Source organism: Chanos chanos, chromosome 10 (assembly GCF_902362185.1).
Source record: "Chanos chanos chromosome 10, fChaCha1.1, whole genome shotgun sequence".
Classification (NCBI taxonomy): Eukaryota; Metazoa; Chordata; class Actinopteri; order Gonorynchiformes; family Chanidae; genus Chanos; species Chanos chanos.
In genome coordinates, this window is record NC_044504.1 from 25,453,973 (window position 1) to 25,480,663 (window position 26,691).

The 26,691-nt window shown below is 39.6% G+C and overlaps 2 protein-coding genes across 4 annotated transcripts; one reads left to right on the forward strand and one right to left on the reverse strand.

Annotated features, from left to right (window-relative positions):
* Nucleotides 1–467: 467 nt before the first annotated feature.
* LOC115822542 (solute carrier family 35 member F5-like) lies at nt 468–9,843 on the reverse strand. The gene is made up of 14 exons (XM_030786436.1): nt 9,709–9,843; nt 8,658–8,807; nt 8,317–8,379; nt 8,060–8,141; nt 7,264–7,454; nt 6,806–6,887; nt 6,004–6,091; nt 5,720–5,784; nt 4,639–4,743; nt 4,167–4,326; nt 3,671–3,761; nt 2,347–2,501; nt 1,763–1,856; nt 468–546 (listed from the first exon to the last, which is right to left on the reverse strand). Exons 1-13 carry the CDS (start codon nt 9,841–9,843, stop codon nt 1,790–1,792), a joined length of 1,434 nt encoding a protein of 477 aa, XP_030642296.1. The 3' UTR covers nt 468–546; nt 1,763–1,789.
* Nucleotides 9,844–13,099: 3,256 nt separating this feature from the next.
* actr3 (actin related protein 3) lies at nt 13,100–22,208 on the forward strand. 3 transcript variants are annotated; one of them, XM_030786443.1, is made up of 12 exons: nt 13,100–13,225; nt 16,031–16,086; nt 16,385–16,509; nt 16,990–17,100; nt 17,500–17,595; nt 17,890–17,997; nt 18,512–18,655; nt 19,272–19,445; nt 19,762–19,854; nt 20,129–20,254; nt 20,619–20,702; nt 21,114–22,208. In XM_030786443.1, exons 1-12 carry the CDS (start codon nt 13,182–13,184, stop codon nt 21,207–21,209), a joined length of 1,257 nt encoding a protein of 418 aa, XP_030642303.1. In that variant the 5' UTR covers nt 13,100–13,181; the 3' UTR covers nt 21,210–22,208. The 3 variants fall into 3 exon arrangements, with proteins under 3 accessions (XP_030642303.1, XP_030642304.1, XP_030642305.1); XM_030786444.1 differs by lacking the exon at nt 20,129–20,254 and having other exon boundaries at nt 13,182–13,225; XM_030786445.1 differs by lacking the exons at nt 20,129–20,254; nt 20,619–20,702 and having other exon boundaries at nt 13,182–13,225; nt 21,114–21,209.
* The last annotated feature ends 4,483 nt before the right edge of the window (nt 22,209–26,691 follow it).

Sequence of the window (26,691 nt, forward strand, 5' to 3'; positions counted from 1 at the left end):
AGTTGCATATTACTTTATTTCCAGGATATCAGCTATGGTATGTACACCTGCTCTGAAAGACACACACACACACACACACACAATAAAATAAAAACAGCATTTTCTGTGGTTCAAAAGTTGAATCACAGTCACAGTTACAACATCCAAAAAGATCCCCTGATACTGCGTATGTGTGAGAATGACACCACAAACAGATCCATTTATAAACACTAGTGTTGTTTTTATCCTGAGGTCCTGGAGGAAACTGAAACCAGTCTGGGTCATACACTCAGTGGTTTTATACCATAGCAGAGTCTAACCCAGTGAATCACTCAGCTATTTGAACTGAACTATTTTAGCGTTACTAGCTTTAGGATGGTCATATGATCACTGCCACTTGTATTCCTTCATAAACAATATTTATCACAAAATAAGAAAAGAAATTATGTCTTAAAAAAAAACATAAAAAACAAGCCCTCTGATAACAGAAGAATTTGAAGTGTCAGGCACTGGAGATGGAAGGTTTGGCAGCTTTCAGATTGTCACAAACTGGTGCTCAACACCCATCTGTAAAGAGAGACAAAAACACCACATATCAAAAAAAAAATCCTCAAAGAGAGATCAGAGATTGAGCACCAAACGTAGTCTTTTCTGTCCAGAACGCCTGAGAGTTTAGCTTCTCTGTAGTGAACGCAGAGGGAGAGAGAGAGACCATTTGAGACATAAACGTCAGATCACACATTAGGTCTGTTTCCTGAGAAATATGGATCTAATGAGTGGGACTGAATCTTGTAATATGTCATGGTTTCCCTAGTTCAGGATAGCTGTGAATTGAATTGCTTACCAAAGTTCACTCATTGTGAGGAATTTAGAACTTTAGAGCTTAAAGTACTTTACAGTGCTCTACAATACAGTACAGCACAAACTTTACAGTACTTTCCGTACTGTATTGGTTCTGTTACTGCATTGCACATTTGAACTGTTGCACTATTTACTATTGCCAGACACTGTTCATACTGTTTGTTATTTTTTTTTTACTACTTGGTATTTTATCTTATTTGCAATAAGTTGCAGACTTAGTCTTGTTGTACATGTGCAGTGACAACTGTGTAATACTTGTGCAATGACAATAAAGATATTCTGTTCTATTCTATTCTATTCTAAATATTTTTGAAAGACCAACAGCTGAAACTATTGCTAGATCTAATATTCTAAAAAAAAAAAGTAGGAAACTACATCAGAAAATATGCCAATGTGTATACAAAGTTTGGGATGATACTGATATGACAGTATTTAGTTCCATGGAAACATGCTGTGTTGCCCAAATCGCTCAAATTTTTGATAAACAAAAGACACTGTCTGACACACTGGCTGATTGTATTTTTTGGTATACTGCCCAAATCTAAGTAAAGATTTAAGTTTGTTAGTGTTTGCACTGGTCTGCGAAATATGCTTGAGTAATAATCTGGTCTAACATTTATTTTTTTGACTGTCTGGAATCATTAATTGGAAATAGGTGGGTGACCTACAACCTGAAATGTTTACTTAATATGCGCTGTGTCCGCAATGTCCTTCCTCTCTCTGACAATTGAGTGCAAACATTTAGAATATCATGAGACAGATGTGAGTGGAGCGCTGACCAGTTTGGTGAGGATAAACAGATGAGGCCACTGGACACTGTCTACAAGATGCTTCTAATGAGGACCAATATTTACAGCCAGTCTCAGCTCCACAGACCCTGAAAGGGCAGGAGAGGTCGGTCCGGGGCTGACAGGCACATTACCGTGTGATTGGTGCGTGTCTCTGGGCTTCAGTCATCAGATGAAATGCCATTTAAGGGAATGAGACTCTCTGACTGCTGACTGTCCTCTGCCAATCTGGAACGTGAACGATTCCAAATGAAATTCCTCATAAAATTCCTCAAACAAGACCCTGGATAACTGTGTACAGAGTGCAGTTAGTGAGGCAAAACCTAAACAGATAGTAAAATAAACAACCTTCTTTCATTTTCCAACTGCCTCAACATTAAAACTGATGTAAAATAATACCTTTTATTTTACCTGCACACATTGTTACGCAAAGAAAATTCTTAATGTTCTCGGAAACTCACTGAAATGTAGCTAACAAAAAGTCAATTGGACTCACAATCACAAACAAACCCATCATTAATAACACTATTCGTCAGAGTAGTGGGGATTATTCATAGTTAGAATGAGGGAATACAATGCACATTGGAGACAGAGTTAGAGAGATGATACATTTGGCTTTTCATAAATTTGTTTCCCTGCTATAAATAAGAACATGGCTGTGCAGTTGCTCAGGTATATTGACACAGAGGTGCAGTCTTTCAGTATCTTTCAGCGTCACCTCTGAAGTCGATGTTTCCGGCAGATAAAGGCAAACACCCTCCTCAGTCCCACCATGGCAGGATCCCAGTTATTGTAGTGGCACAGGAGAGTAACGATGAAGAAAGATAGGAAGACTGGGACTGCTCCGGCGAAAAACAGCCAGGAGAAATGCACCTGCACCCAAACACAATTACACACACACACACACACACTTAGACCTGTACGTAACACTCACACATACAGCACACACAATTACACACACTCAGACCTGAGTCTTACATAACCAAGAACACACAGACTTTGTAATGTGTGTTTTGTTTCTTTTTTTCCCCTCTCTCTTTGTGTTCTCCAGTTGATTTGTTCATTTCTTCTCTTTGTGTTCAGTACTGCAGTATTTACTATGATTTGTGTTTACTTCTTTTCTTTTCCTCTTTTGAACTACATCTTACAAAGTGCTCTCTGGACCAGAATAATTATGTGAAAATACCAACGACAAGCACAATAATACTTGTTTATTGCTGTGAAACCTGAAGATGTTCAGAGAGGTTTTCAAACACAATCAGCGACATGACGCATGTCTGTTATGGCTGCCAGAGGAAATATTATGATATATCACATCTACTGTTGTGCATAACTTCTTATTTTGCCTCACAGAGAAATGGACTCTGTGCTGCTTTTGTCCTGTGTTACAAGATTTTTCCATTTTATCACGTCCTGCCTTGACAAACATAACACAGGCAAACAGTGATCCTGTATACAGTAAACGAAACATTCTCTAGCACAGTATAAAGACATGCAACAATAAACATTTCTGGTGCTGTGCATTTCCAAGACAATGATTCATTAGTATACATCTGAGTTAAAGCAGCTTACAAACAATGTTCTGTCCCGTCAGCCATACAGCCATACACACAGAACAGGGAACTACTGTGATAGTAGTAACATCAGATAATACTGCTCCACACATTCAAAATACATTCAACAACACAATGTTTCTTCTCACAACAGGTTTTTCTAGAATGCATCCACATTTCTGGCACGCAGGATTTTTTGTGTCAGAGGTGGAATGTCTGTGAATCATCCGGAGGTTTGGGGGAGATATGAAACACGGCTCACTGGCCCTGAACAGTCATGCACAGGAACTACTCCCACACTCTCCCAGCTACTGGGCTGCTTCCCCTTACCACTAAACTACTGCTGTCTTACCGTTCATTAAACATACACAGTGTTTATGGCAAGACATTTGGGGATGAACTGGGATTGTACTGAGACTGTGTTTGAGCTATACTGGGGTCGCACTGGTATTGAACTCAGACTGGGGACTAGACCCTAAACAGCCTTACCTTCTGTGTGCACATGTCGGCAATGACAGAGAGAGGAATAGTGAGGCTTAGGGCCAGAGTCCCAATCAGAGAGGATGTGAGGAAACAACCCCTGAAAATACATCAGATCATAAAAATACTAATATACAACAACATCACAAAAACACATCACACCAGCACATGAATGCACAACATCTTAACATAAATCAGAATATAAAATATAAATAACATGGTCCAGATATCATAATTGAAAAAAAAAAAATAAATATATGACTGATGTATGGTTAATATGAAAAACAGCAACAACAAAAAAAGGTTTATCAACAGAGTAGAAACAGCTACAGAGACAAGAGCCCACCCACATGCACACACATATACAGACACACACACGCACACGCACACACATGCATGCATACACGCACACACACACACACACATGCACACACGCACAGATGCACACACGCACAGAAGCACACACAGATGCACACACAGACACCGAGTTATATGCAAAGTTTACCAGAGCCAGAGGAACTCTGAGAGGACGGTGCCAATGAGGCCGTTGATGAGGATGTATGTCCATACCAGTCTGCTGGGCAACTCAAACACCTCCAGACCAGAGTAATGCAGTATGAAGAAACCAGGCCACAGGAAGAGCAGGTTAAACAGCCCCACAAACCCTGTCATAAGTCAGGCACATCGTAACATACGACAGTCAATCTACAGCTGTTCCAGATCTCCACCGTCCAATGAGATGTGTTTTATTTCAGCAAAACTGGCGGCATAACAAAATTTTTACCTCTCTGAATAAAAACTTCAACCAACAATTGATTAATTAAATATTATGTTGTGATAAAATCTTAGGTATTTACATAAGAATAAACAGTCAGACTGCTGCATCACTGATCTGGCAGGCCAAGGATGATCATGAAAGAAAAACCCCCCAAAATAACACAGACAAGACATGGGCTGTGTTCAGGAACTTCACTCACCAAAGAACATGGGAATATCCAATCTGTCCTCGCGGTCAACCTTCCTCTTAATCATCACTATGTACACCGCATAGAGGACAGCACCAGCCAACGACCAAAGAGACCCTGTACATAATCAAACAGATACAATACCATTAACACTCAGAGAGTCGTCCAACTTGGCCCAGAATCCCCACTACCTCTAATGGCTATTTTCCTACAACAAATCTGTCAGTCCTTAAATGAATTTTATACGTGTTAATTGTATAAACACTAGTCAGTGTTTACAAAAGTCATGCCCGATTCATTAATTTGACTCCAATGTAGATGAAGCCAGGCCTGTAGAGCTCTGGGACAGACCAGGGGATGAGAGCTTGACTAAAGGACACATCTAAAAATAAACGACTGAATGTTAAGAACCTTAAAAGGCCCCTTTTTTTAACCTTACAGTTAAGTTTGGACAAGTTAACTTTCTCCACCACAGTGCTTGGGAATCAAAGGCCTAACAGGGTAATAATGATGGATCCAAAAAAAGGCACTTTCTTGACAGTCATTTGTAATTGCTGGATTATTGGAATTAATCTAAGAGAATTCCAGCTACAGTTAAAACATGGAGGATTTTCCATGATTTGAATCCCTGAGATAAAGAAGACCATGGCAACTATCAATAAAGAACAAAGATCAGTCTGATGGCTCATGCAGCTGGATTCAATACAAACATGTGATCGTCTGATTATGATTATCAGCAGATCTCTCTGTGAACAATACACCAACCAGGACATCGATCACATTATTAGAATGTGAATGTGATTATTACGTTCCACCCACAAATGTCCCTATAACCTTTTTAGCCGTTTTTTTTTTTTTGTTCTTTTGTTCTTAGTGTTGTACTTTCATCTGTTCATTCATATATCTGCATTTGCAAATTTGGTTCACTTATTCTGTTCTTATTGAGTTCTGGTACTAGCATCACATTAAAACAATATAGTGAAGTTCCTTCGCCTGCAATTCATAAGCATTTCCTCATTCTACAAATTTATAACACAAACCAGGAAATAAATAAACTAATGAGTTGCCACACACAGTTTGTTTCCATAGTTACCGATCAGGCCGTTTCCATTGGTGCTGTCTATTCCAGAGAGGCTGACGAGGGCCACGCCACCCATACTAAAAACAAACAAATAAATAAATACATAAATAAATAAATAAATAAATAAATGAAGGAAGAAGTCATGTGATCCCACAAAGTTCTGCTATCTACATTTGAAAATGAACCGTTCATCTAAAATCAGTACATTTAAGTGCATCTTCCTCAGCTCGTACAGTTCTGTGTCTGCATGGTGTAAACAAAACACTTCTACTTTTCTCTGTCTCTGTTTCACATACCTCAGTATAACAGCAAGAAGTTTGGAGAGAGTAAAGCGGTCTCCGCTGCTGCTTGGGAAAATGGCTGCCAGGATCAGCGTGAAAAGACCTGGAATGGAAACATTGGGAATATGCGTTTTCTTTCTTACTCACATTCGTACATATTCACTCTGCCAGTCATAGAAATAAAACATTGCTTCCTAAGGTTCTGTGCAGAAGAACAAATCAGTTATTACCACACAGCAAATTGCCTGAGCTAATGAAAAGACACGTCAGAGGGCATTTAGGAAAATTTCAACATCGAGTTTCAAAAGTCCTCTGGGACATATCTAAACCAATTCTCAAGTTCATGTAGCATTATCTTTGTCAGTGGCTGTTTATTACAAGTTCAAGTTACAAAAATGTTTACTCAACTTTTGTTCCTCAGTTTCTAAGTTATTATTTTAGTGGCGAAAAGGAACTGATACTGATTACCCTTCCAGGACTAACTGTATTTACTCACTCTTTCAGTAAAGCCTTTAATCTGTACAGTTAAACTTAATAACACAGTCACACCACTGCTTCCTGTCCTACTTGGGAGTGGGATCATACTGATAAAACACTTTGCATTGTGGGATGACAAATATACTCTGTACTACATACAGCCTTCTTTTCGTGAAGTTGACCTGGGGGGGGTTGTCAGCTGTGTGTGAGACACTAACACATAATTTGATCCAAAAGATATTTTTTCAACAAATAACCTTTAATGTTTTAATATTTCCTGTGATCAATTCTTAAATAGGCCATTTAAAACCACACTCCAACTTGTAAGAAGTTTACTCACCAGACGTGGAGGACAGAATGTTGACAATAGCAACCTGTGTGTCTGACAAAGCCTCCTGGTATGACAGATTGGCTAGAAACCACTGAAAGAGGGAGAGAGGGAAGAGGGTTGAGCTTAGGGATGTGATTCAGAATCCTCCCTTCATACTCACTCAGTTCACAGTTTACACTAATGTCAAGAGAAGCACGAGTTCATCAAACCAGTACCATGAGCTTAGTGGTATTAAATGTGGGGAGTTCAGTGCAGCTTGACAAAAGTGTGGAAAAAGTGTGTGTGTGTATGTGTGTGTGTGTGTTTGTGTGCACATGCGCGTGTACTGTTATCATAACTGTGGCCTGGTGTTGGTCTCCATCATGAATCACTGTGCATTCTGAGTATGTGTGTGTGTGTGTGTGCACGTCTGTGTCTGTGCTAGAAGGAGAAATGGAGGTCAGCTGGGATGCTTCTGGCACACTTACCACAAAACAGAAGAAGAAGCTGATTTTAGCCACATCAGTCACTGTGAGTTTGCCCCCAGATCGGACAGGGACCTCCTGGTCCTTAGAAACAGGGTATGACATTCGGGACAGTTTGGCCTCCAGGGCCTGGGTGGAGGGGAGCTGGCGTACCTCCATAATGTTACTGAAACGCACTCTGTGCTTTTTTGGGGCTTGGTTAAAAAACAGAGAAATGAAGAGAGTGAGAGAGATAGAGAGAGAGAGAGAGAGAGAGAGAGAGAGCAGTGGTGGGAGGAAGAGAGAGAGAGAGGCAGAGAGAAAGAGAGCGAGATAGAGAGCGAGGGGTGGGAGAAGAGGAGAGAGAAGAAGAAGAGAGAGACAGACAGACAGACAGATCAGTGAATAGGCTCAACAACACAGACAGACAGGTACACTTGGATATTGAAATGATCACATTTGGTCACATAACTCACTTTCAACTGAAGTAATGTACTTGCCTGAAGAATTACATGGAATACACTGTATACGCCTAAAATGTATAAACTCAGCCCGAGGTCTAACCTTACATTTTAAAGCAGGATTCCTGTAGACAATGCACTATTCCTGCAGTAGGCACACACTGTTTCATTGCACATCCACATTTGCAGCAAATTATTTTACCAAAGCTCTTTGTAAATATGTAGGCTATGAAGAACACAATATCTAATTGAATTAATGTGGTGTTCCATCGTATTTGACATTTTTTTTATTATATTTCAGACGATTAGATTCTATTTTAAGTTTTACACTAATGTTATTGTTTCAGAGTAGAACTCACAAGTTTCACAGTCTCTGTTCGTGCAGGCTGTCTGTTCTAACGGCACATCCTGGAACTTGACTGGGACATACAGTGGTTCACTCTACAGTAGCAAGAGATGTTCATCACCATCATCATCATCATCATTATCATCATCATCATCTCTAATTAATGTTACCTCATTAAACATCCATCTTACTGTCAAAATTGGATAAAGCTTTTAGGTGACAATGTGATTTTCAGACAGGTCTGAGAGAGAAAGTGGTAACAGTACTTACTAAGGAGTGGCTAAAACTGTTGTCTGATGTACGTGAGGCAAAGTAAGCCTCTGCATCGGCAAACTGAAAAAAGGAAGCAAAAATCATCAGTCAGTATGACATCCCCAGCAAGACACTATCAGCTCCAAAACACAACCCAACACACATATAATGCGCTGATTTTCATTCAGATTCTGCTGTCAGTAGCTGAACACCTGTTTTCTTAAAGTGTCAAGTGTATTTAAACATGCAGTTATTACAGTAGGGGCTATGGAAGACTTAACAGTTAATCTTTTATGAAAACGTAAAATGTTAAATAGCACCCTCTAGTGGACATTAAAGGGACTGGAGGGACTACTCACTAAGGTAGCATGACGTCGACGCAGGCCACCTGTGCACTGTTGCCTCCATGGCCGCCACACCAAGAAGCCAAGCAAGTACAAGACAAACATTGACGTTTTAACAAACGTGCTGAAGAAAGGCTTACTGTACTGCTGGTGTTTGAATATGTACTGTGGATACAAAAAGAAAAAAAATCCACATGTCATTCAGAAACAGCACTACCTAGCTCAAGCTTAACTTTACAGACATAAAATTGAGGGCAGATTTCTCATGAAGAACCTGCAGGAGGAAACTACTATAGGTGTGCCACATTTTACTTAACTTCTTTATTTATCTTTGTCACTAAGACATTGTTTCTTTTCACAGGGAAAAAAGATTTATGTATCAAAACCTTTGAGCTCACTGAAGAAGAGGAAGTTCTTTATTTGTCACACACACACACTGTGAGCAGTGAGCAGTGAAATGAAGCCTCTGCATTTAACCCATCCTAAAACCAGTGAGCATTCATACGATGAGCTAGGAGCCGCCCGACTACAGGTCTTTGTCAAGGTCACCGGCAGGAGTACTAATCCTAGCATGCATGTCTTTGAGATGGGAGGAAATCGGAGCACCTGGAGGAAAACCACGGGAGGACATGCAAACTTCACACAGAAAAGACCTGGTGGCCAGGATTTGAATCAAGGGCCTTCTTGCTATGAGGCAAACCACTGTTTAACCACTGAGCCACCGTGAAGCCCACGCACATTGGCACACACTCATACTTTACAAACTTTAGCTATGGCTATCTTTTTTAATTATGTATAAAGATACATAATTAAAAAACATAGCCAGAACTGTTCTGGTTTACACTTTATGATGTATTGTAAGTGTCTGTAGTTTGTTTGAATATGTTCAACAGGTGACCTCTGTTGTGGGTAGATCAGTTTAAATATGAGTTCAGCACCATCGTTTCTATATACAATAAAATATCATCTACGGACAGCACTGCTTTTTATAGGAGAACGTGTTATAGTAACAGATTCTTGAAATTTTTTAAAAAGATATTCTCTGTCACAGAGGATGTGTCCTTACAGAGGTGAGCTCTGAGGATGCCACCCATATGACATCCACTAACAGGAGGATGACAACCCCCAGGATCATTCGCCTCCTCTGGGATGAGCAACTTCCCTGGGAGGCCATCCGGTTCATCACAAACACCCACACCATCTGGATGCTGCTACAAAAACACAGACAAAACAAAACAACAACAAAAATTCAGCTAGTGTATTTTAACTCTCCTTCAGCCTATGTCTTTTTTTTAAAAATTTCTTTCAAAGCGCATCGACTTATGTGTCCTCATGTCTAGAAACACAAAAAGTGCTTTATGCATAAAATATGAGGAGCAGAGACTGAAGACATAGTAGGCAGTAGTACCTGGGTAGCTGAGATATGAACTGCAGCTTGTGTCTCTCTTTAGGAGCAAGACTGTAAAAAAGGTTTAAAACATCATTCAAAACCAGTGCACACATCATCTCAACAAGAATTCTTTTCATGCTACTACCTCACAGTATATTATGATAATTATTCATGGACAGAACTATCGCTTTATTTATTCTGATTGTAATGCACAGCTAGTGCATTACAGTCTTGTAAGAACAGCTTGTCTGTAATACACATTGTGTATCTTTATGGGAACAAGGGATATTCAGACTTGGATAAACCTTTTAAGTTTCAGATAAAAGCAAGTAGAAGCAAATTTCTGAAGCAGGTTTTTGTCTGCCGTGGAACTTGTATTAAATGACAAGGGGCTTGACATATAGCTTAGCAAACGTTAGCACTACCGGTATTGGAAAGTTTGTGTGAGTTAGTGGGTTGAGAGGGCGAATGGCTGAAAGGCAGTGACAGGAGCAGGGTCTTAAGAGTTACTGTTGAAGGACACTTACCGGAAAGAAGACGCATAAGTTAAAAAATTAGAGGGGACACTTTATTTGTTCGGAACTAACATACTATCTCCAACAAAAATGAAGTGATTTGTAAACTCCCGTCTGTTCACGTTTGCTCCAACTCTGGACGTCCGTGTAGGCGCTAGCTGTAGTGAGGTCTGGAGCATCTGGAACATACGTCTGAAAAATCCAATAACTCAGCTCAGATTGGGTGAACGCCGTGATTCATTGTCTTCATATTGTTTCATTATCATGCAGCTCTGACGTTACTCTAAAGTGGAGAAACACGACACACCGACCAAAATCTACATGGGCGTCCATGTAAGCTTGCCTCACTTAATTAAATTGTGTTTGCCTCGATAACAGTAAACTTGCAAATAGCAATCAGTAAATGGTTACCATAAAATGACCACATCTTAGGGTAATAACTAACACCAACACCGGTAACTGCTGACTCCCTGTCATGACAAGGCTCTCATCAAAAGCGCTTGTAACTTACCTTAAGAGGCAATGGGGAGAATAAAAATACACACATATGCATATTGATTACCTTTGTATGTAAAGGGGCTTTAGCGAGCAGATGTCATGTCTTCGTCTTGCAAATCGTGTTGACACAAGTGCCGTTGGAATAAACAAAATAGCGACTCTACTCCACAAGCAAGGTTGTAAATATTTACAATTCTTTCATGTTGCTTCCTGGCTCAGATGAATTCACTTACCGTTCGAACAGACACTTGAGACTGTGGTACTTGTAGTCCTAATTTGCTCTCTTTTCCATTGGAACTCGCATCACGCTGGACAAAAAACCTCATTTCCCATAAAGCTCATCACATGACTCCTTTGTACCAAGGCCCAGTAGGAGGCAATGTTCTCATCAGAAATACATTGGAAAAAAATCCTGCTACCTAGAGTTGAATTACTTCACAATCACATGCAGTTTTCTTGGAAAGTGTATTTCTAAACCCACTTCAACACTATCCAAACCAATGCATCAAATGATTATTATAAATATAATATTTCAGTTTTGCTCTATTTTGGAGGAAGAAGTGAGAAATTTTGAGTCTTAGAGGAGCAAGATCCTATAGAGCATGCAATTGACTGTAGTGGCCCTTGAAAATACAAGAGGATCAAAGACCAGAGGGCTGTACTATGAAGCAAGGTAACTGGCTTATCTAGATAACCTCTGGTTAAGTTAACTCAGAGAAGAGCCTTATGGCATTGTTTTGCTAGGAGAATGAAGCCATAGGGCTCTTCCATTGGAAGCTTTACTAATTACACTGAGTTAACTTAACCAGAAGTTTAAGTTTAAAGTTTTACGTTTTTCCTTTATTAATCCACATAATGGGAAAATTTGACCTTTGCATTTTAACCCATTAAAGGTAGCAGTGAACACACAAACACACACACACACACACACACACACCTGGAGCAGTGGGCAGCCACAGGTGCAGCGCCCAAGGAGCAGTTGGGGTTAGGTGCCTTGCTCCAGGGCACTTCAGCCATGCCTATTGCGGGAGGGGAAAGCACTGTTCATTCAAAAAAAGACAGAACACAGGGATCTCAAATCTAAATTACTATACATGAGGTAAATACTGGCAAACAATGTGGCAACGACAAATGCATCAAAAAAGTTAACATTAAAATAACAAATACTGGACATGAATTCATATGTCTTTAAATAGCTTACATCTAGTTTTTTTTTTTTGGATCTTTTAGGAATTTAAATGATGTGCAAATTTACAGACAAAAGGAAAACAAATGGAAAATGAGAGAGGAAAACAATTTATTAATTTCAACAAAAGGAATTACCCAGTCCATTGTGTAAACAGGGCTCTGTATTTTGAGGCTGTATGAGTATAAAGCACTATGACTAGCTAACTAAATTGACACTGGTTTATTGCATTTGCATAAGACTGTTATTTCAGGGGCGACAGGATATGAGACTGACAGCTGACCCGCACTGAAACGAACAAACCGACAGACAGATAGACAGACAGACCATAATGCCCCTATAATGTAACTACAATAAAAATGGTATTGTACACCAACATAAGAGTGTCTTAGCTCCGTATCACAGAAATACACTGAAGATTATTAATTAAAATACGGCATTCGCGCTTAACGGTCAGTGCAATATGAAACAGATCGCTCCAGGCCAGCTCAGTTCTTATAGATCGCACAGGGATACTCTCCAGGTAGACAAGTAAATCTTAGTGGCCCGTAACGAAGTACTTGCTAAGAAGTAGTGCAAGCGATTAAGAATGGCCCACAGAAATTAAATGAATAATTACCAGGCTTAATCATATTTCTTACATAAAAAACAATATTTCATCCATATAGAAAAAATACAGGGCTGCAGTGAAAAATGGTACATAAAAATGGAAAGTGGAGCTCGCCGTGATTGGCACTTTTCTCACTCTTCTATTTATCGACAGCAGCCATTTTCCTGACTCCTGTACGTACGTACGTACGTGTGTGTGAGTGTATGTGTGTGTGTGCGGAAGTAGCTGGGGAAACTTCATCTAGTGCGGGCTTAGGGTTCCGCCTTCACACACATCCTCCTGCCGACACTTCTGGTTTCCCCATCGGTCGAAAAGCTCTGTAAGGGTACGGACACAAGCTATGGCTGGACGGTTACCGGCGTGTGTTGTGGACTGCGGAACCGGGTAAGATTTTTGGTCCACATATCCTTCCAAAACCATGAAATGGCTGCATAGCCGATCAACGATAGTGACTATGCTAGCTAACCAGTCAGTCTGTAAGCCGCCGCTGTCAACGGTGGGGTGTGTATGCTATGCTAGCTTGCCTCACAGCTCTTACAACGATTTACCTATGCAGTTTACAAACTATCGTCTCTTAATTTACTGTGTTACCAGTCAGGTAGTGCACAGTGTTGCAATAATCTAATTAAGGCTCATTCTGGCACAGCGTATAACAAAATTTAGTTAGTTGATAAGCTATGGGTGGTGGCTACTCTGTGTCGCTAAGATAACCCTGCTAAGCTATTTGCTTTTCTCATCAAGGAGTGATTCTTCCGGTCGGTCGTTTAAGGCTGGCGTGTGTATGGTGCAAAGACGCAATTTATCTCGGCACCGTGTCTCTTAAATATGTCATCACAACCCTGCTTTTGATAAATAGACGACCATACATACATGTGAAAAAACAAATAAAAAAATCAGTTTGCTGTGTAATTCTGCAAAGCTAGTTTCTTGTCACTACTGTACTGAGCATGCGCACGGCTACTTCCTAATTTTATTGACAATGTTTCCTGACTCTTTCTTTTTAGTCCATATATGGTTGTGTTCGACATTTCTGCATTAATCTAGAAAGATTTCTATATTTCTTTCACCTCTTCGCCAAAGTGTTTGACGATTACATTCCTATAGCGACTATAGTGAAGCGTCGTGATTTTGTCAACTCCCTGGATCCAAACTGAAGCTTAGAAAAGTCACCGAAGAGACGAACGTTTAACTTTTCAAATTAATTCAAAAGCATTTCTATTAAATTCGCGTGTACATTACTGTTTATAGGACTATATTACACTCAGTAAGGTCTAATTGTTACATTTTAAATAGTACAGTTACTTTAGCCGAGGAAATCCTCTCCCTGTAGATCAGAAGGTCAGACGAAAACATGTTTCTAAGCTTACTGTAGACCTCTGTAGAGGTGTATTCCAAGGTTCAAAATGAGATTTTATGAATGGTAATTCTCCTTGTACAGGGCAGTCTTTTGGGGTTTGTTCCTCCATCTTATGCAGGGGAGTGAAATAGTCAGTTATGCCTCACTGTGATTCATATTTTACATGAGGGGAAGCAATGTAATGCAGCTGCTATTTACATATTTATGTCTGCAGTTGATTTTTATGACCAAAATTAGGTGAACTTTGATAAACATACGTATAACTCAGAGAAGACATGCAACTTATGTACCACAAAGCGGCAGGGTGTCCTAGCAAATGATTCCTCATTTTGAATGTGTTTTAGTATTTGGGAAACCAATATTAAGAGTCACTTTTTATACTCTTATTTGTATGCATGACTCATATGTGGCAAAAATTCAAAGTAGCCCTGATTGGTATAGCTGATGGAGAGCTGGTGATAATATTGTCTCGCAAACTGCTTTGCATGTAGTGACTTGAAAATTCCGCACTCTGTTAGGCTGCATACCTCTGCCATTTGCTCCCACCCAATGAGAGATGAGAGTGCTTAGCATCTGGTTTGTGCTGAGAGAGCGAGAGCGAGTTTCCTTAAAGCAACAGCAGGAATGAAGCTGTTGTGCAGATGTTTGCCCTGCCGTGTGTGTGTGTGTGTGTGTGTGTACGCACATAAGTGTGGCGTAACCTCAAGTACGCTGAGCCTTAGGCACAGGTTCAAGCATAAAAATGTGTGAATGCTGCATATCCTCTTGCCTTATGTCCTACTGAGGCTTGGTCAGCAGCTTGAGTATTTATAGTAAGTTATGAGAGATGGAGCAAAATATGTCATCTGTCTTTATTGAGACCACAGTACCCACAAACCTCTTACAAGTCAGATACCAACTGTGTAACAGAATATGAGCATGAATTTAATAAGAGTTTCAGTTTATATTCATGTACAGAACGGTACGCAGTATGTCGTCAGTGCCTCAGTAGAAAAAAAGATCTGTTCTTGCAATCAAATCGGAAAGTTATCATCAAACTGACCCATCATAAAGCTCTGAGAACTCGACACCTTCTGTACCTCTGTAGGGTGTGTCCTGGATTAGCTGAGTTATTGTCATTGGAGAATCAATTTTTTTTTGTCCTGTGGTTGATTTCATATCTGCATCATAGGACGGCCCCTGAGGTTGAAGTTTTGTTCATTTCTCGATCAGTGATGTTTTCAGTTCTCTCTTAGTTTTCAGTCCTGGATCAGCTCAGTCACACACTGCAGCTCAAAAATCAGACCAGAGGATTAGTCAGTTTCTAAACCTATTAAGTTTAGAACTCTTTATTTGTCAAACATTTTGAGTACTTTTTTAAATATATTTCTTACGTTACTGTAATCTAAGCTGTTTGCTGCACAGTGACAAGAAAGAGGTTTATAGTTAGTGGCTCTTGCATTTATTATTATTGTTATTCTTGCTGTTATTGTTGTTGTTGTTGTTGTTGTTGTTGCATGCTTTCATCATAAAGGCAGGAGCACATTCTTACGTTTGACATGTTTTAAACCTGTAATATTACATAAGTCTTAGGCAGAGACACAGAGAGCCAATGAGTGTTGGAACATACATACCACAGCTATAATGGAGCTGTGGCAGGGTGAGTCATGCGGAAGGCTTTAGATAGAGTACATCAGAGTAGAAAATGGCACCAGCTTCGATTCGGACTGTTCGTTCAACATATGTGAAAAACTGCACACATTTTTTTTAAAACTCATTTAACCCCATTGTACCAAGCGCCGTCCGTTTAGAAACTACTCTGTGAATGAATGGCCTGTTTTCCTCCCTTCCAGATATACAAAACTTGGTTATGCAGGAAACACAGAGCCTCAGTTCATCGTCCCATCATGTAAGTGTTACCAGGTTCGGTCTGATGACTTTGTAGGAATGAGATTTTGTAACGCAAGTAAATCATTAGGCTCATGAGTAATTTACATTCTACTCTGAGACATACTTCGATTACAGATAAGTTTGGGTTTTTTTTTAAATTTTGATTGACAAAGAATAGCAGTAAAAATTAGACATGGGAGAATATGTCAGACATTAATTGTTCAGGTCTCAGTTCCTCTGTTGAGGTCAGTAGAGTCACAGTAAGTGGTGTACGTTGACAGACATCTCTGGTTTATTCCTAATGTTTTATCATTCAGGTATCGCTATCAAAGAGTCGGCCAAAGTCGGAGACCAGGCGCAAAGGAGGATGATGAAGGGTGTGGATGATCTGGACTTCTTCATTGGTGATGAGGCAATAGACAAGCCCACCTATGCCACGAAGGTGACAATTATGCTTAAAAACCATTAACATCACACACACACTCATGCGCACATGTACAACAGTGTTTGCATATATCATATTTTCATTGTCTGATGAAACTGCTGTTTAATATGTTAGATGAAATGAGACATAATGCAGCAGTAGTGTATGTACAACTGCAAACAATCAAGATCCTCACACATGCTGTACTTAAAAGTATCTTGGTACCTGTTCTCTCCTGAAGAACGGATGCCATCCTGCCGGCTTGGAGCACATAACCCTTACCGCATGCAGAATACTGACTTTTGTTATAACCAGCAGCTGTTTGCAGAAGTTTCATACGTTACTGTTCCAAATATACTAACTGTCTACTTTTCTGCTCATATCAAAACATTTGAATTGTGTAAATTTGTGTTTCGTATCTGTTGTTCTGTTTGAGTTGACATGATGCTGTGATGGTCTATTGGGTGACAGTGCTGTTTTGTTTTTTAACTCTGTCAGTGGCCCATTCGCCATGGCATTGTGGAGGACTGGGACTTAATGGAGCGCTTCATGGAGCAGGTCATCTTTAAGTACCTGAGGGCTGAACCAGAAGACCACTATTTCCTGTTGGTAAGATCCATACCATCTTCAACGCTTCAGTACTGTGTTCCTTAAGTACTTCTAAACCCCCTTTTCCTCACTACATTAAAAAAACAAAACAAAAAAAACCCCCTGCCTCTCCAATTATTGATAGGAACATTAGTGTCCTTAAAGCAGCAAACAACGGTAATATACCAGGCTAAGATCTGCCTTGTTCAAATTTCTTTCTTGGTTTTAGATGGGAACAAAATAGTAACCTAATGAAAAATTAATAACATTTTTTTCTTTATGCCGTTTCTCCCCATTTACTGTCTAGGGACCAGTTAACCCATCACCTTGTTCTGTGGAGTTGACGGCGTGTGGTTAAATGTGTGTGGAGTTGACAGCTTGTGGTTCAATATGTTTTTTTTTTCCCTATGTTTTCTACAGACAGAGCCTCCTCTGAACACACCTGAGAACCGAGAGTACACAGCAGAAATCATGTTTGAGTCATTCAACGTGCCAGGGCTGTACATCGCTGTGCAGGTACAGTTTTCTATGACACCTTTAATGGAGTATTGTATGGACTGGTAAAAGTTTAAAAGGCAAATGCTGTTATTCAGTTTGATAAAAGCTTAACAATGATAGTACTCTATAATCTAGTCAAATGTAAACTGAGACTGATGTTAAACAAGAGGCACTGTTCAGTAATAATGAGAGTGCTGTTGTGTCGTAGTGTGTTACAGTTAGAGTTGGCTTTAGTGTTGGTCAGTGAGATGTTGAGTACCAGTGTCTGACAGTGACAGGGTTGTTTGACAGAGTATGTCTCTGCCCTGTTAGGCTGTTCTTGCTCTGGCTGCGTCCTGGACGTCTCGGCAGGTTGGGGAGCGGACGCTCACGGGAACAGTCATTGACAGTGGGGATGGAGTGACCCACGTTATCCCTGTGGTGAGTTTCAGTGATCTGAGGGACGTGCATATGCTTTATGAAACAATGCCTTCATGCATCTCTCTCTCTCTCTCCCTCTCCCTTTTACGCACACACTCACACACACTCACCCCCCCTATGAGTTCTTGTTTTTGGACTGTTACCTATTAGAAATGTGGAGGAAGGGCTGTGTTCACTACATGAGGAGATGATGTTATGATTTAAAGATGATATTTCACTCTTCAGCATCAGACATTTAATTGGAATTATTCATTAGGATGTTGAAGCAGCCAGTGGTTTACTGTCTGAAGTAACATAAAGAACAAAGCAGTGTGTTTTATTAACAACTAAGCAATGCAGTCAACACTTCACACTTCATTATATGAAATTGCACTGAGGTTTTAACTCAAACCTAATCTCTCACGCACACACAGACACAATGAAATGTGTGATTAGAGAGCTCTGTGGTTTGTCTGGGTTGGAGTCAGTTTTTGCTTGGCCTGAGTGTTTTTTCTTTAATTGCCTTATTGCCTAGGCGGAAGGCTATGTGATTGGCAGTTGTATAAAGCACATCCCTATTGCTGGGCGGGACATCACTTACTTCACCCAGCAACTGCTGAGAGAGCGTGAGGTGGGCATCCCTCCGGAACAGTCTCTGGAGACAGCCAAAGCGGTGAAGGTAAGACGGATCTCTCTGTCTTTCTCATTAACACTCTCATCAACACCTCTCCTTCCCTCGTTTTCCAGGCTTACCTATTGTTGTTCGCAGAAAGTGCGATTTCTCATCACAGAAAGGTATTCCTGCAATCCTGGTTTCTCATTAAATGCACAAAGGACTTGGCACAGAGATATGTTTTAGAAACTGCAACTTGCTGTGCGGTATTCATTTTCTGAGATTTGTGTATATAAGAAAATATATATGTATAAAGCAGTTGTTGTCATTTTCTTTTTTTCATGGCTTACACAGGAACAATATTGTACATCTTCCCAGAAGCTGTAGGTGTCAGCCTTACCTGCTTTAGTGAAATACAGATTTAAAACGTATTGTAAATAACATTGTAGAAGTTTGACTGAAACTCCATCTGTCTCTGCTCTGTTATGTAAGGGAGCTGAATGACCCGTTGCTTTATCTGTGTGTGGGTGAGAAACCCCTAACCTCCTACTGCAACACAACTACAGGCACTTCTACAAAGAGGTGTCTTTCATGACACCCAGGGAGGCTATACCTGTGTTTTAGCTACAGGAACTCTGGGGTGCTCTCTTACTCACTGTCACCTCAATCTGTTCGCCCGTAGGAACGTTTCAGCTACGTTTGTCCTGACCTGGTCAAGGAATTCAACAAGTACGATACAGACGGCTCAAAGTGGATCAAACAGTACACCGGCATCAACTCCATCAGTAAGAAAGAGTTCACCATCGACGTCGGCTACGAACGCTTCCTTGGACCTGAGATCTTCTTCCACCCTGAGGTGCATATTTGATTTTTGTTCTGATTTTCTCCATTGTTGTTTTTGAGGTTCGAGTTTAGTGTTTAATAACCTTTATTACATTTTCTGGAAATCTCGATTACATGAGCCTGTCACCAGTAAATGCATTCTCTTGTATCCGTGAAGTTGTTTTTTTGAGATTTGATACTGCTCTAATTTTGTAAAACTAGGTTTAATAGTCAGATATGTAATTAATCAGTTGGTTAAGACAATAATACGCTTTATTGATAACGACTCAACTCAACTGTTCTCTCTTTTTCTGTCTCTCTCTCTCTCTCTCTCTCTTTCACATACACAGTTTGCTAACCCAGACTTCACCCAGCCTATCTCTGAGGTGGTGGATGAAGTCATTCAGAACTGCCCTATCGATGTGAGGCGTCCTCTGTATAAGGTAATGCACACATCTGGGCCAGCTCTTTGGTAGTGGGTTTGGTTTGTTCTGTGGGAACCGTTGTATGTGTTTTACATTGAAACTGTGTATGTTGTCCATTTAATATTGGGGCTGTGGTCAAATTTGTGGTTTTGATTTGATTAATTGATTTGTGTTTATTTTAATGATGACGGCCACATTTAACAGTTTGTTTATCAAATCTTTACTGAGTGTCACATAAGCACATTAACACAAAAGTGCAGCATGCTCTTGCTGATGATCTCTTCTGCTTCAGAACATTGTACTGTCTGGTGGTTCCACCATGTTCCGGGACTTCGGCAGACGTTTGCAGAGAGACCTGAAGAGAACCGTGGACGCACGTCTGAAACTCAGTGAGGAGTTAAGCGGCGGCAAACTGAAGGTAAAACTACATTGTTTCAAATGCTATACCTTTCACAACTGAACTCAGCACAGTAACATCAGAGGGCAGTCTCCCAGCATGTTTCTGAGCTTAAACTCTTATGAGAACATTGTTAAGACTCCTCCCGAAATGGGATTATCAAAAGGATTACTCTTTTGCTTGTGTCAAAGTTCTCCAGCACTAACATCCAAAGTATTGTTCTTAGTGATAATCCTACCCAGCCCAAAGGAGCTGTGGATATGTAACAGGACTGACCAGTCTGAGTGTCTGGGTTAGTATGTAACAGGGTTGAGCAGCCTCAGCATTAGGTTTTGGTTCATTGTAGAGTCTTGATATTATTCTCTCTTGTTCTCTCTCTTTCCAGCCCAAACCCATCGATGTTCAGGTCATCACTCACCACATGCAGAGATATGCCGTGTGGTTTGGCGGCTCCATGCTGGCTTCCACCGTGAGTTCAACTCATTTAATTTTTATCCACAGAGAACACAAACTCATGCAACACACTTATCAGTAGACACAAGCTTGCCATAGAACCATACATAATGTGAGTGAGGGCTTAAAGATAACGTTTTAGATAAAGACTAAAGGGATTAGGCTTTTGATTCTCGAGTGTGACAGCTCTCCACTCATGCATTCTTGAGCAAGACATTTAAATCTAAGGCAGGTCCAGGGAGACATGACTTCTGATAAAGATGAGACTCCTAAATTGCTTTGGTCCACTTATTGCATAAATGTGTTTAGTAAAATTGTTTTAAATGAGCTGTGTTAACTCCGGCCGGTTTCATTGCGAAAGGACTGATGGTGAGATGGTGTTAGTTTTTCGGATGTGTAACTCTTGGTCTTGTTTTGTCTTTCGTAGCCGGAGTTCTACCAGGTTTGCCACACCAAAAAGGACTATGAGGAGATTGGTCCCAGCATCTGTCGTCACAACCCTGTCTTTGGCGTCATGTCCTAGAAATATCTAGAAACATTGTTGCACCTCAGAGCAGAATGGAGGAAGGGCATGATCAAAGATGAGCGTGGCTAAAAGAGAGCAATTTTTTTCCTCTTTTTTTTTTTTTTTTCACTTAACCCAGGATGAGCCGTCTGAAATGTCAAAAGGACGCAAGTCTGTTTGAAACGAACGTATGGGCAGTAATGAGCAGTAATTTTTCATAATTCACCCCCACCCTCCTTCCCCAAATATAAGGGAAACTGGATTCTAGACTCAAGTAATTTCAGACATCTATATCATATCGACGTGAGCTTGTAATAATAATTGCATTGATGACAATAATAATATTGATTATAATAATAATCATAAAATCAAAATTGGATTTGTGTTCTTCATGTTAGAGAGTTTGCCTCAATCTCTTGAATTAAAATATATAGGATACAAATTTTGATGCATTTTGACCACAGATATTTTGTTTTGTTGTCTTACCTCTTTCTCTCTCTCTCTCTCTGTCTCTCTTTTCCTCTATTTGTGTATCATGGCAAGAATTTTTCCATATTTTTTTACAGTTTTTTTTTTAATGCATAAAGTGGGGTGATGAGAGGAATGAGCTCAAATACAAAATCATAATGACTTTTGAGCGGGTAAAACACTCTCTATTTAGAATTAAACACATATATCTTCAGAAGATATGTTTTTAGATATCTTCTGGGACCCCCAACCTATGTCATTTTTTTTTTTTCCTTTTATTGAAATCCCTCTTGAAAGTTGAGACTTTACACATCTTACTGCTTTCATCTCAGACCATATGTATCCTTTTTCCTTCAATGTTGCAAGAAACTAAAAATGTCAGCTATAGGATAATGCCGAGCTTGAGCTGGAATGGCTGTTGGACCAGTATTGTTAGCCTAGAAGATTTTTTTTATTGTTGAACACCAAAATGGATTAAAAGATGGGGATTTGTAAATGTAACAATGTCTAGAAACATTCCAATAAAGGCTCAAAATTGTTTCTACAAAATTGTCTTTATGTATGTGTACATGTGCTGTGTTGTAACATTTACTTTTTTTTTTTTTTGTGTGAACTCACATTTCACACACACATACACACACACACACACACACACACACACTGAATTGTTAAGGAGATCACAGAAGAAAAAAAAAAACTTTAGCAGAGAACAGATTTGTTATGCTGTCTGTGGCTTTGCCTTTGCAGGGTTTTACTCTGTAATAATCCAAATAAGATCTTCACACTCCAGATAACTGAAAATATTACACTGACATTGATGTGATGGCTATTGTATCATCTTTTTTCCAAACCCTGCCACCCCCACCCACACACACATCAAGGCTTTGGACCCTGTCATTTCCCAGTTGGCGTGAAGTTTGCCCGTTGTCCTCCTCATTCTGCTGGAAGCACAGTCTTTGCTTCCCTTAAGCTTATATTTAAACAAATCCACCTTTACAAGTCTCACTCTCTTTGACTTTTTCAGTTTAGCCCAACACCATCGAACAGTCAGTCAATAACACTAAGGTGTGCTAACATTAATGCCACGTCGCAGTTGCAGAAAGTAAATATGTCTTTAACATTTGCTTTCAGAAGCAATTTTTCAGGGTTATGACAAAGGTTTGTGAATGACATTACTGTGGCAAATTAGACCTTTATTCCTCTCAGTATTTGTATTTGTACAGTATTTGTAACCATGGCTCATTAAACACTTGTTTAACTGTCTTATTAATTAATTCTAAGGATAGTTAAAAAAAAAGAGGCCCTGCAGATGGTTTCCTCTGCAGATGGATGAACACAATGCTCAATGCTGTTTGTGCTTACTTCACAGCGATTCTAAAGTCATCCAGTCTTTTTCCTTTTTGAGTGTGGTCCCCTGATGTTGATGCAAAGCTTCAAATCTTTTTTTTTTGCTCCAGTATTCAATATTTGGAATATTAGCTGAGTCTGATACCACTGATTGTCTTGTATGATAACTGCATGTAAAAATCGTGATTTGAGTGATCGATGGCTTTGATTTGAATGTCAGGACTGGTACTGCATGAGAACGGCTTTATTACTTGAGATAAGAAATCGAGTTCTTGCTGACAACAATGAGGGAAATTTGCTCTACTCCAGCAGTACCAAGTCCCAAGGCAAATCACAGGGACATATCAGCCTCATTTGAATACAGAGAGGATTTTGTTGGTTGTACACAGGTAATAGGTTTTTGCTCAAGAAAAATGATAACTGGCCCGTGCTACAGATGCCAAGACCAGATAGTCATTTTCACAGCAGAAAATCAATCCAGAGACCAGAACAGTACTGGAATGAGTAATTTTCCTTGCTCTCTCTGTGCATGCCGAAGCCTGTAAATTGCCAGTGAAGGAATTTAAAGTTTGGAGAGATTGCAGTTGTGTATGGGGGACATTCACATGACCAGGAGATGAAGACAATTGAAGAACGACTCTTGATTGTTACATGTATCCCATTCCCAAGTATTGCACCAAATGTGTCATTAAGATATGTGTTGCTGGCTGCAAATAGAATACAGATATGACAGAAGCATTTTTGCCCACTGACATAGACTAACAAACATTTCTTATGTATAGTTTCAAGTTAAAATAATAATATTGTTGTCTGTAGTACTCTCTTCATTTGTTTGAACTGGCATGGAAAAAAACTGAATGACGACATATCCTTAACACATCACACCAAACTTCATTTTTTTCTCAGCTTATGCAAACATTATTTAGCTTTCCAGAGAGAAACTGTCAAGCTTTTCATAAGTACACTTTCCTTCTATACCACGATATATGATGTTACAAAAAACTCCTTTGTAGCACACACACACAGACTAAGAACAAAACAAAACAAAAAAACATAAAATCGTGGCCTCCATATGGCATCTCGCAGTTCCCTAGGACTCCATATTTCAAACATAAGATTTAATATCTCACAATCTCTAACCTGGGCTAACTTGTCCGCTTAAGATCAGCGAATAACCAAGCTGTCATAGCAACCAGTTACATCTGAGGCCTGTGCAAAATACATTGGGCACAGAAAGTACGAAATGGGGGGTTGTGGTGCCTAGTGACTATTGGCAAGGCTATGAAAATGATGCCAAGTTCTATATCTGTCCTTAAGCGTAACTTCAGTCTGGAAATTAAAGTAGTTGAAATATAATACATACCAAATAGGCCTACATACCAAATATGTACATGCACACCAAATCTGTGCGTCAGGTAGGTTTATTTGTAAAAGTGAATGTTATGTGCTCAGTTTCAAATGTTTATCATAATTCTTATCAAGTCAGAGTTATCACATAGGTCTAAAGCTCCACTCACTAGGCTGTAACTGTGAGAATTTACGTCGTAATTCTGAGAATTCTGACCAGAATTAACGAGATACTGCCCCGTTATCGTCAGATATCGCATTACATTCCTGAGGTACTGCACTGCACTTTTAACTAATTTTGTGTGATATTAAATCGCAATTACAAAACATAAAATCCGAATTCAAATAACTATCTCTTAAGAACCAAAGGTTACTGCTCTGAAATATTAAGTGCTAATTGCAGCGTACTATGTCGTAGTAGTAATGTATTTAGTCGTATTACTAATCGAGCGACTGATTTGTGAGATATTAAATCGCTATTCGACATATGTTAAAGTATGCTTGCGAGTTACTACCTGATAAACGTGAGATAGAAAGTCGTAATTAAGAGAGAACTATTAAAATATTCAAATATTAATTCAAAATTGCGAAACAGGCCTATTACGTCAACCTTTTTAGTCCGCCAACACACACGCGCACACACGCGCGCAAAAGATATGGATCTTCAAGTTCAACAGATGCATATACTGGGCTTGCGCAGGTCAGGAAAGGAAGTGCATGTGTTTGCATAATGGAGAAGCTGGTCAAGGTTATTAGAAATGTACTCTTAGATAGGCACTAGGACTCAAAGATAACAGACTAATGGTCGTATGTCTGCCTGATGTCTAAATGAAAGTGGACAGGAAGCGATCCGAGGAGACATATGGGAGACAGAGAGTGATAAAAGTGCAAGGGCAAATAAGACAGATACAGAGTGCAAAATTGTCAGATGTCACTGTGTGGTGAGGCACTCTGTCAGAATGCTGAGGTATTCATTTCCAGTCTGTTATTACACTAAGAAAATTCTTTTATTGTTCTTATATTAAAAACTTTAATATCCAAAGTTAAGCAACATGCTGCTGAATCATTTAGGGATATAAAACCATGAACAGTCTTTATTTGTGTTTTCTACTTATAATTCTTACATTGCCTGTGGTTTCTGTCAGCTGTGATGAATGGTTCTCTACATCCTTTGTACTGTTCACCCAACATGATCACTACTGTTTAAACATCCACTCAAGTAATAGTTCAGGATTTCTGTTTCCATTTCTGTTTGTAAGACCATTTCTCCTGCAGTAACAATGTTGGTTCAAAAATCATATGAAACTAGAAATATTATTTTCAGGCACTCTGACTGCAACATTTTTGAGCACACCTAAACTTAAAAGACACACACACACACACACACACACACACACACACACACACACACACACACACACACACAAAAGACTTGCATTTTTCTCCTGTCATTCCAAAAGGGTTGTTTTGTTCTGCACAAACAACTGTCAGCTCTTATGTACAGCCAGCCCAGCCACCACCCCCTTTTCCTTTTCTGAACAGTCCTTCTGAAAAAAAAAAAGATGGTATGTCCACTAAAAGGGACCTTAGCTAGGTATATACTTAAGAGCACACTATTTTTACTGCACAATAGATTTTATCACCCATCACACAGTTACATTCAGTCTCCCGAGGCTACCCACTGTCTTGTCTCTCAGGTCTTTCTTTAAGTTGAATGAACCTGCCCCAATGTACTTAGAGTTATTGGTGCCTGAAAGACTTCACTGTAAAAGAACAGTAATAGAAAACTTCACCGTAATGGAAAAGCTTTGAACTGGGTGCCGTTGGTGACACTGACTTTGAGGGCTTTTCTGTGAGTGTTAATTAAAATGAAGTAGTAAATTGCGAGGAGAAATTGTGAGCAGTTTTTAAAAATTTCATATCTAATCTGATATAATATAATATAATATAATATAATATATGTATTTTTTTTTTTTACAGGAAAACTAATTCAGTGAATACTTAGAGTTTACTACTGTGACTTCTTTGTTATGATTTTTTGAGCTCTCTAAAATGACTTTAAAGTGCAGTTGATGGTGCAGAAAGACTACTGAATCTGCATAACAGTGTCAGCTCTGAGCTGCTGTGATGCTGGTCTCAGGCCTGGGGTTCTCATGCCTTACACCGGCTGTGCTGTGAAAGTACTCCCCTCAAGACTGGAAACATGGAACTTACAGTACTCTGAAACTGTTTGTGAGACTTACGTATTTATCGTCAAGTTATTCCACAAAAAAAAAAAGAATTGAAATACACACACAAATGGCTCAAATATCTATGTTATCTGACTGAAACTGATTTG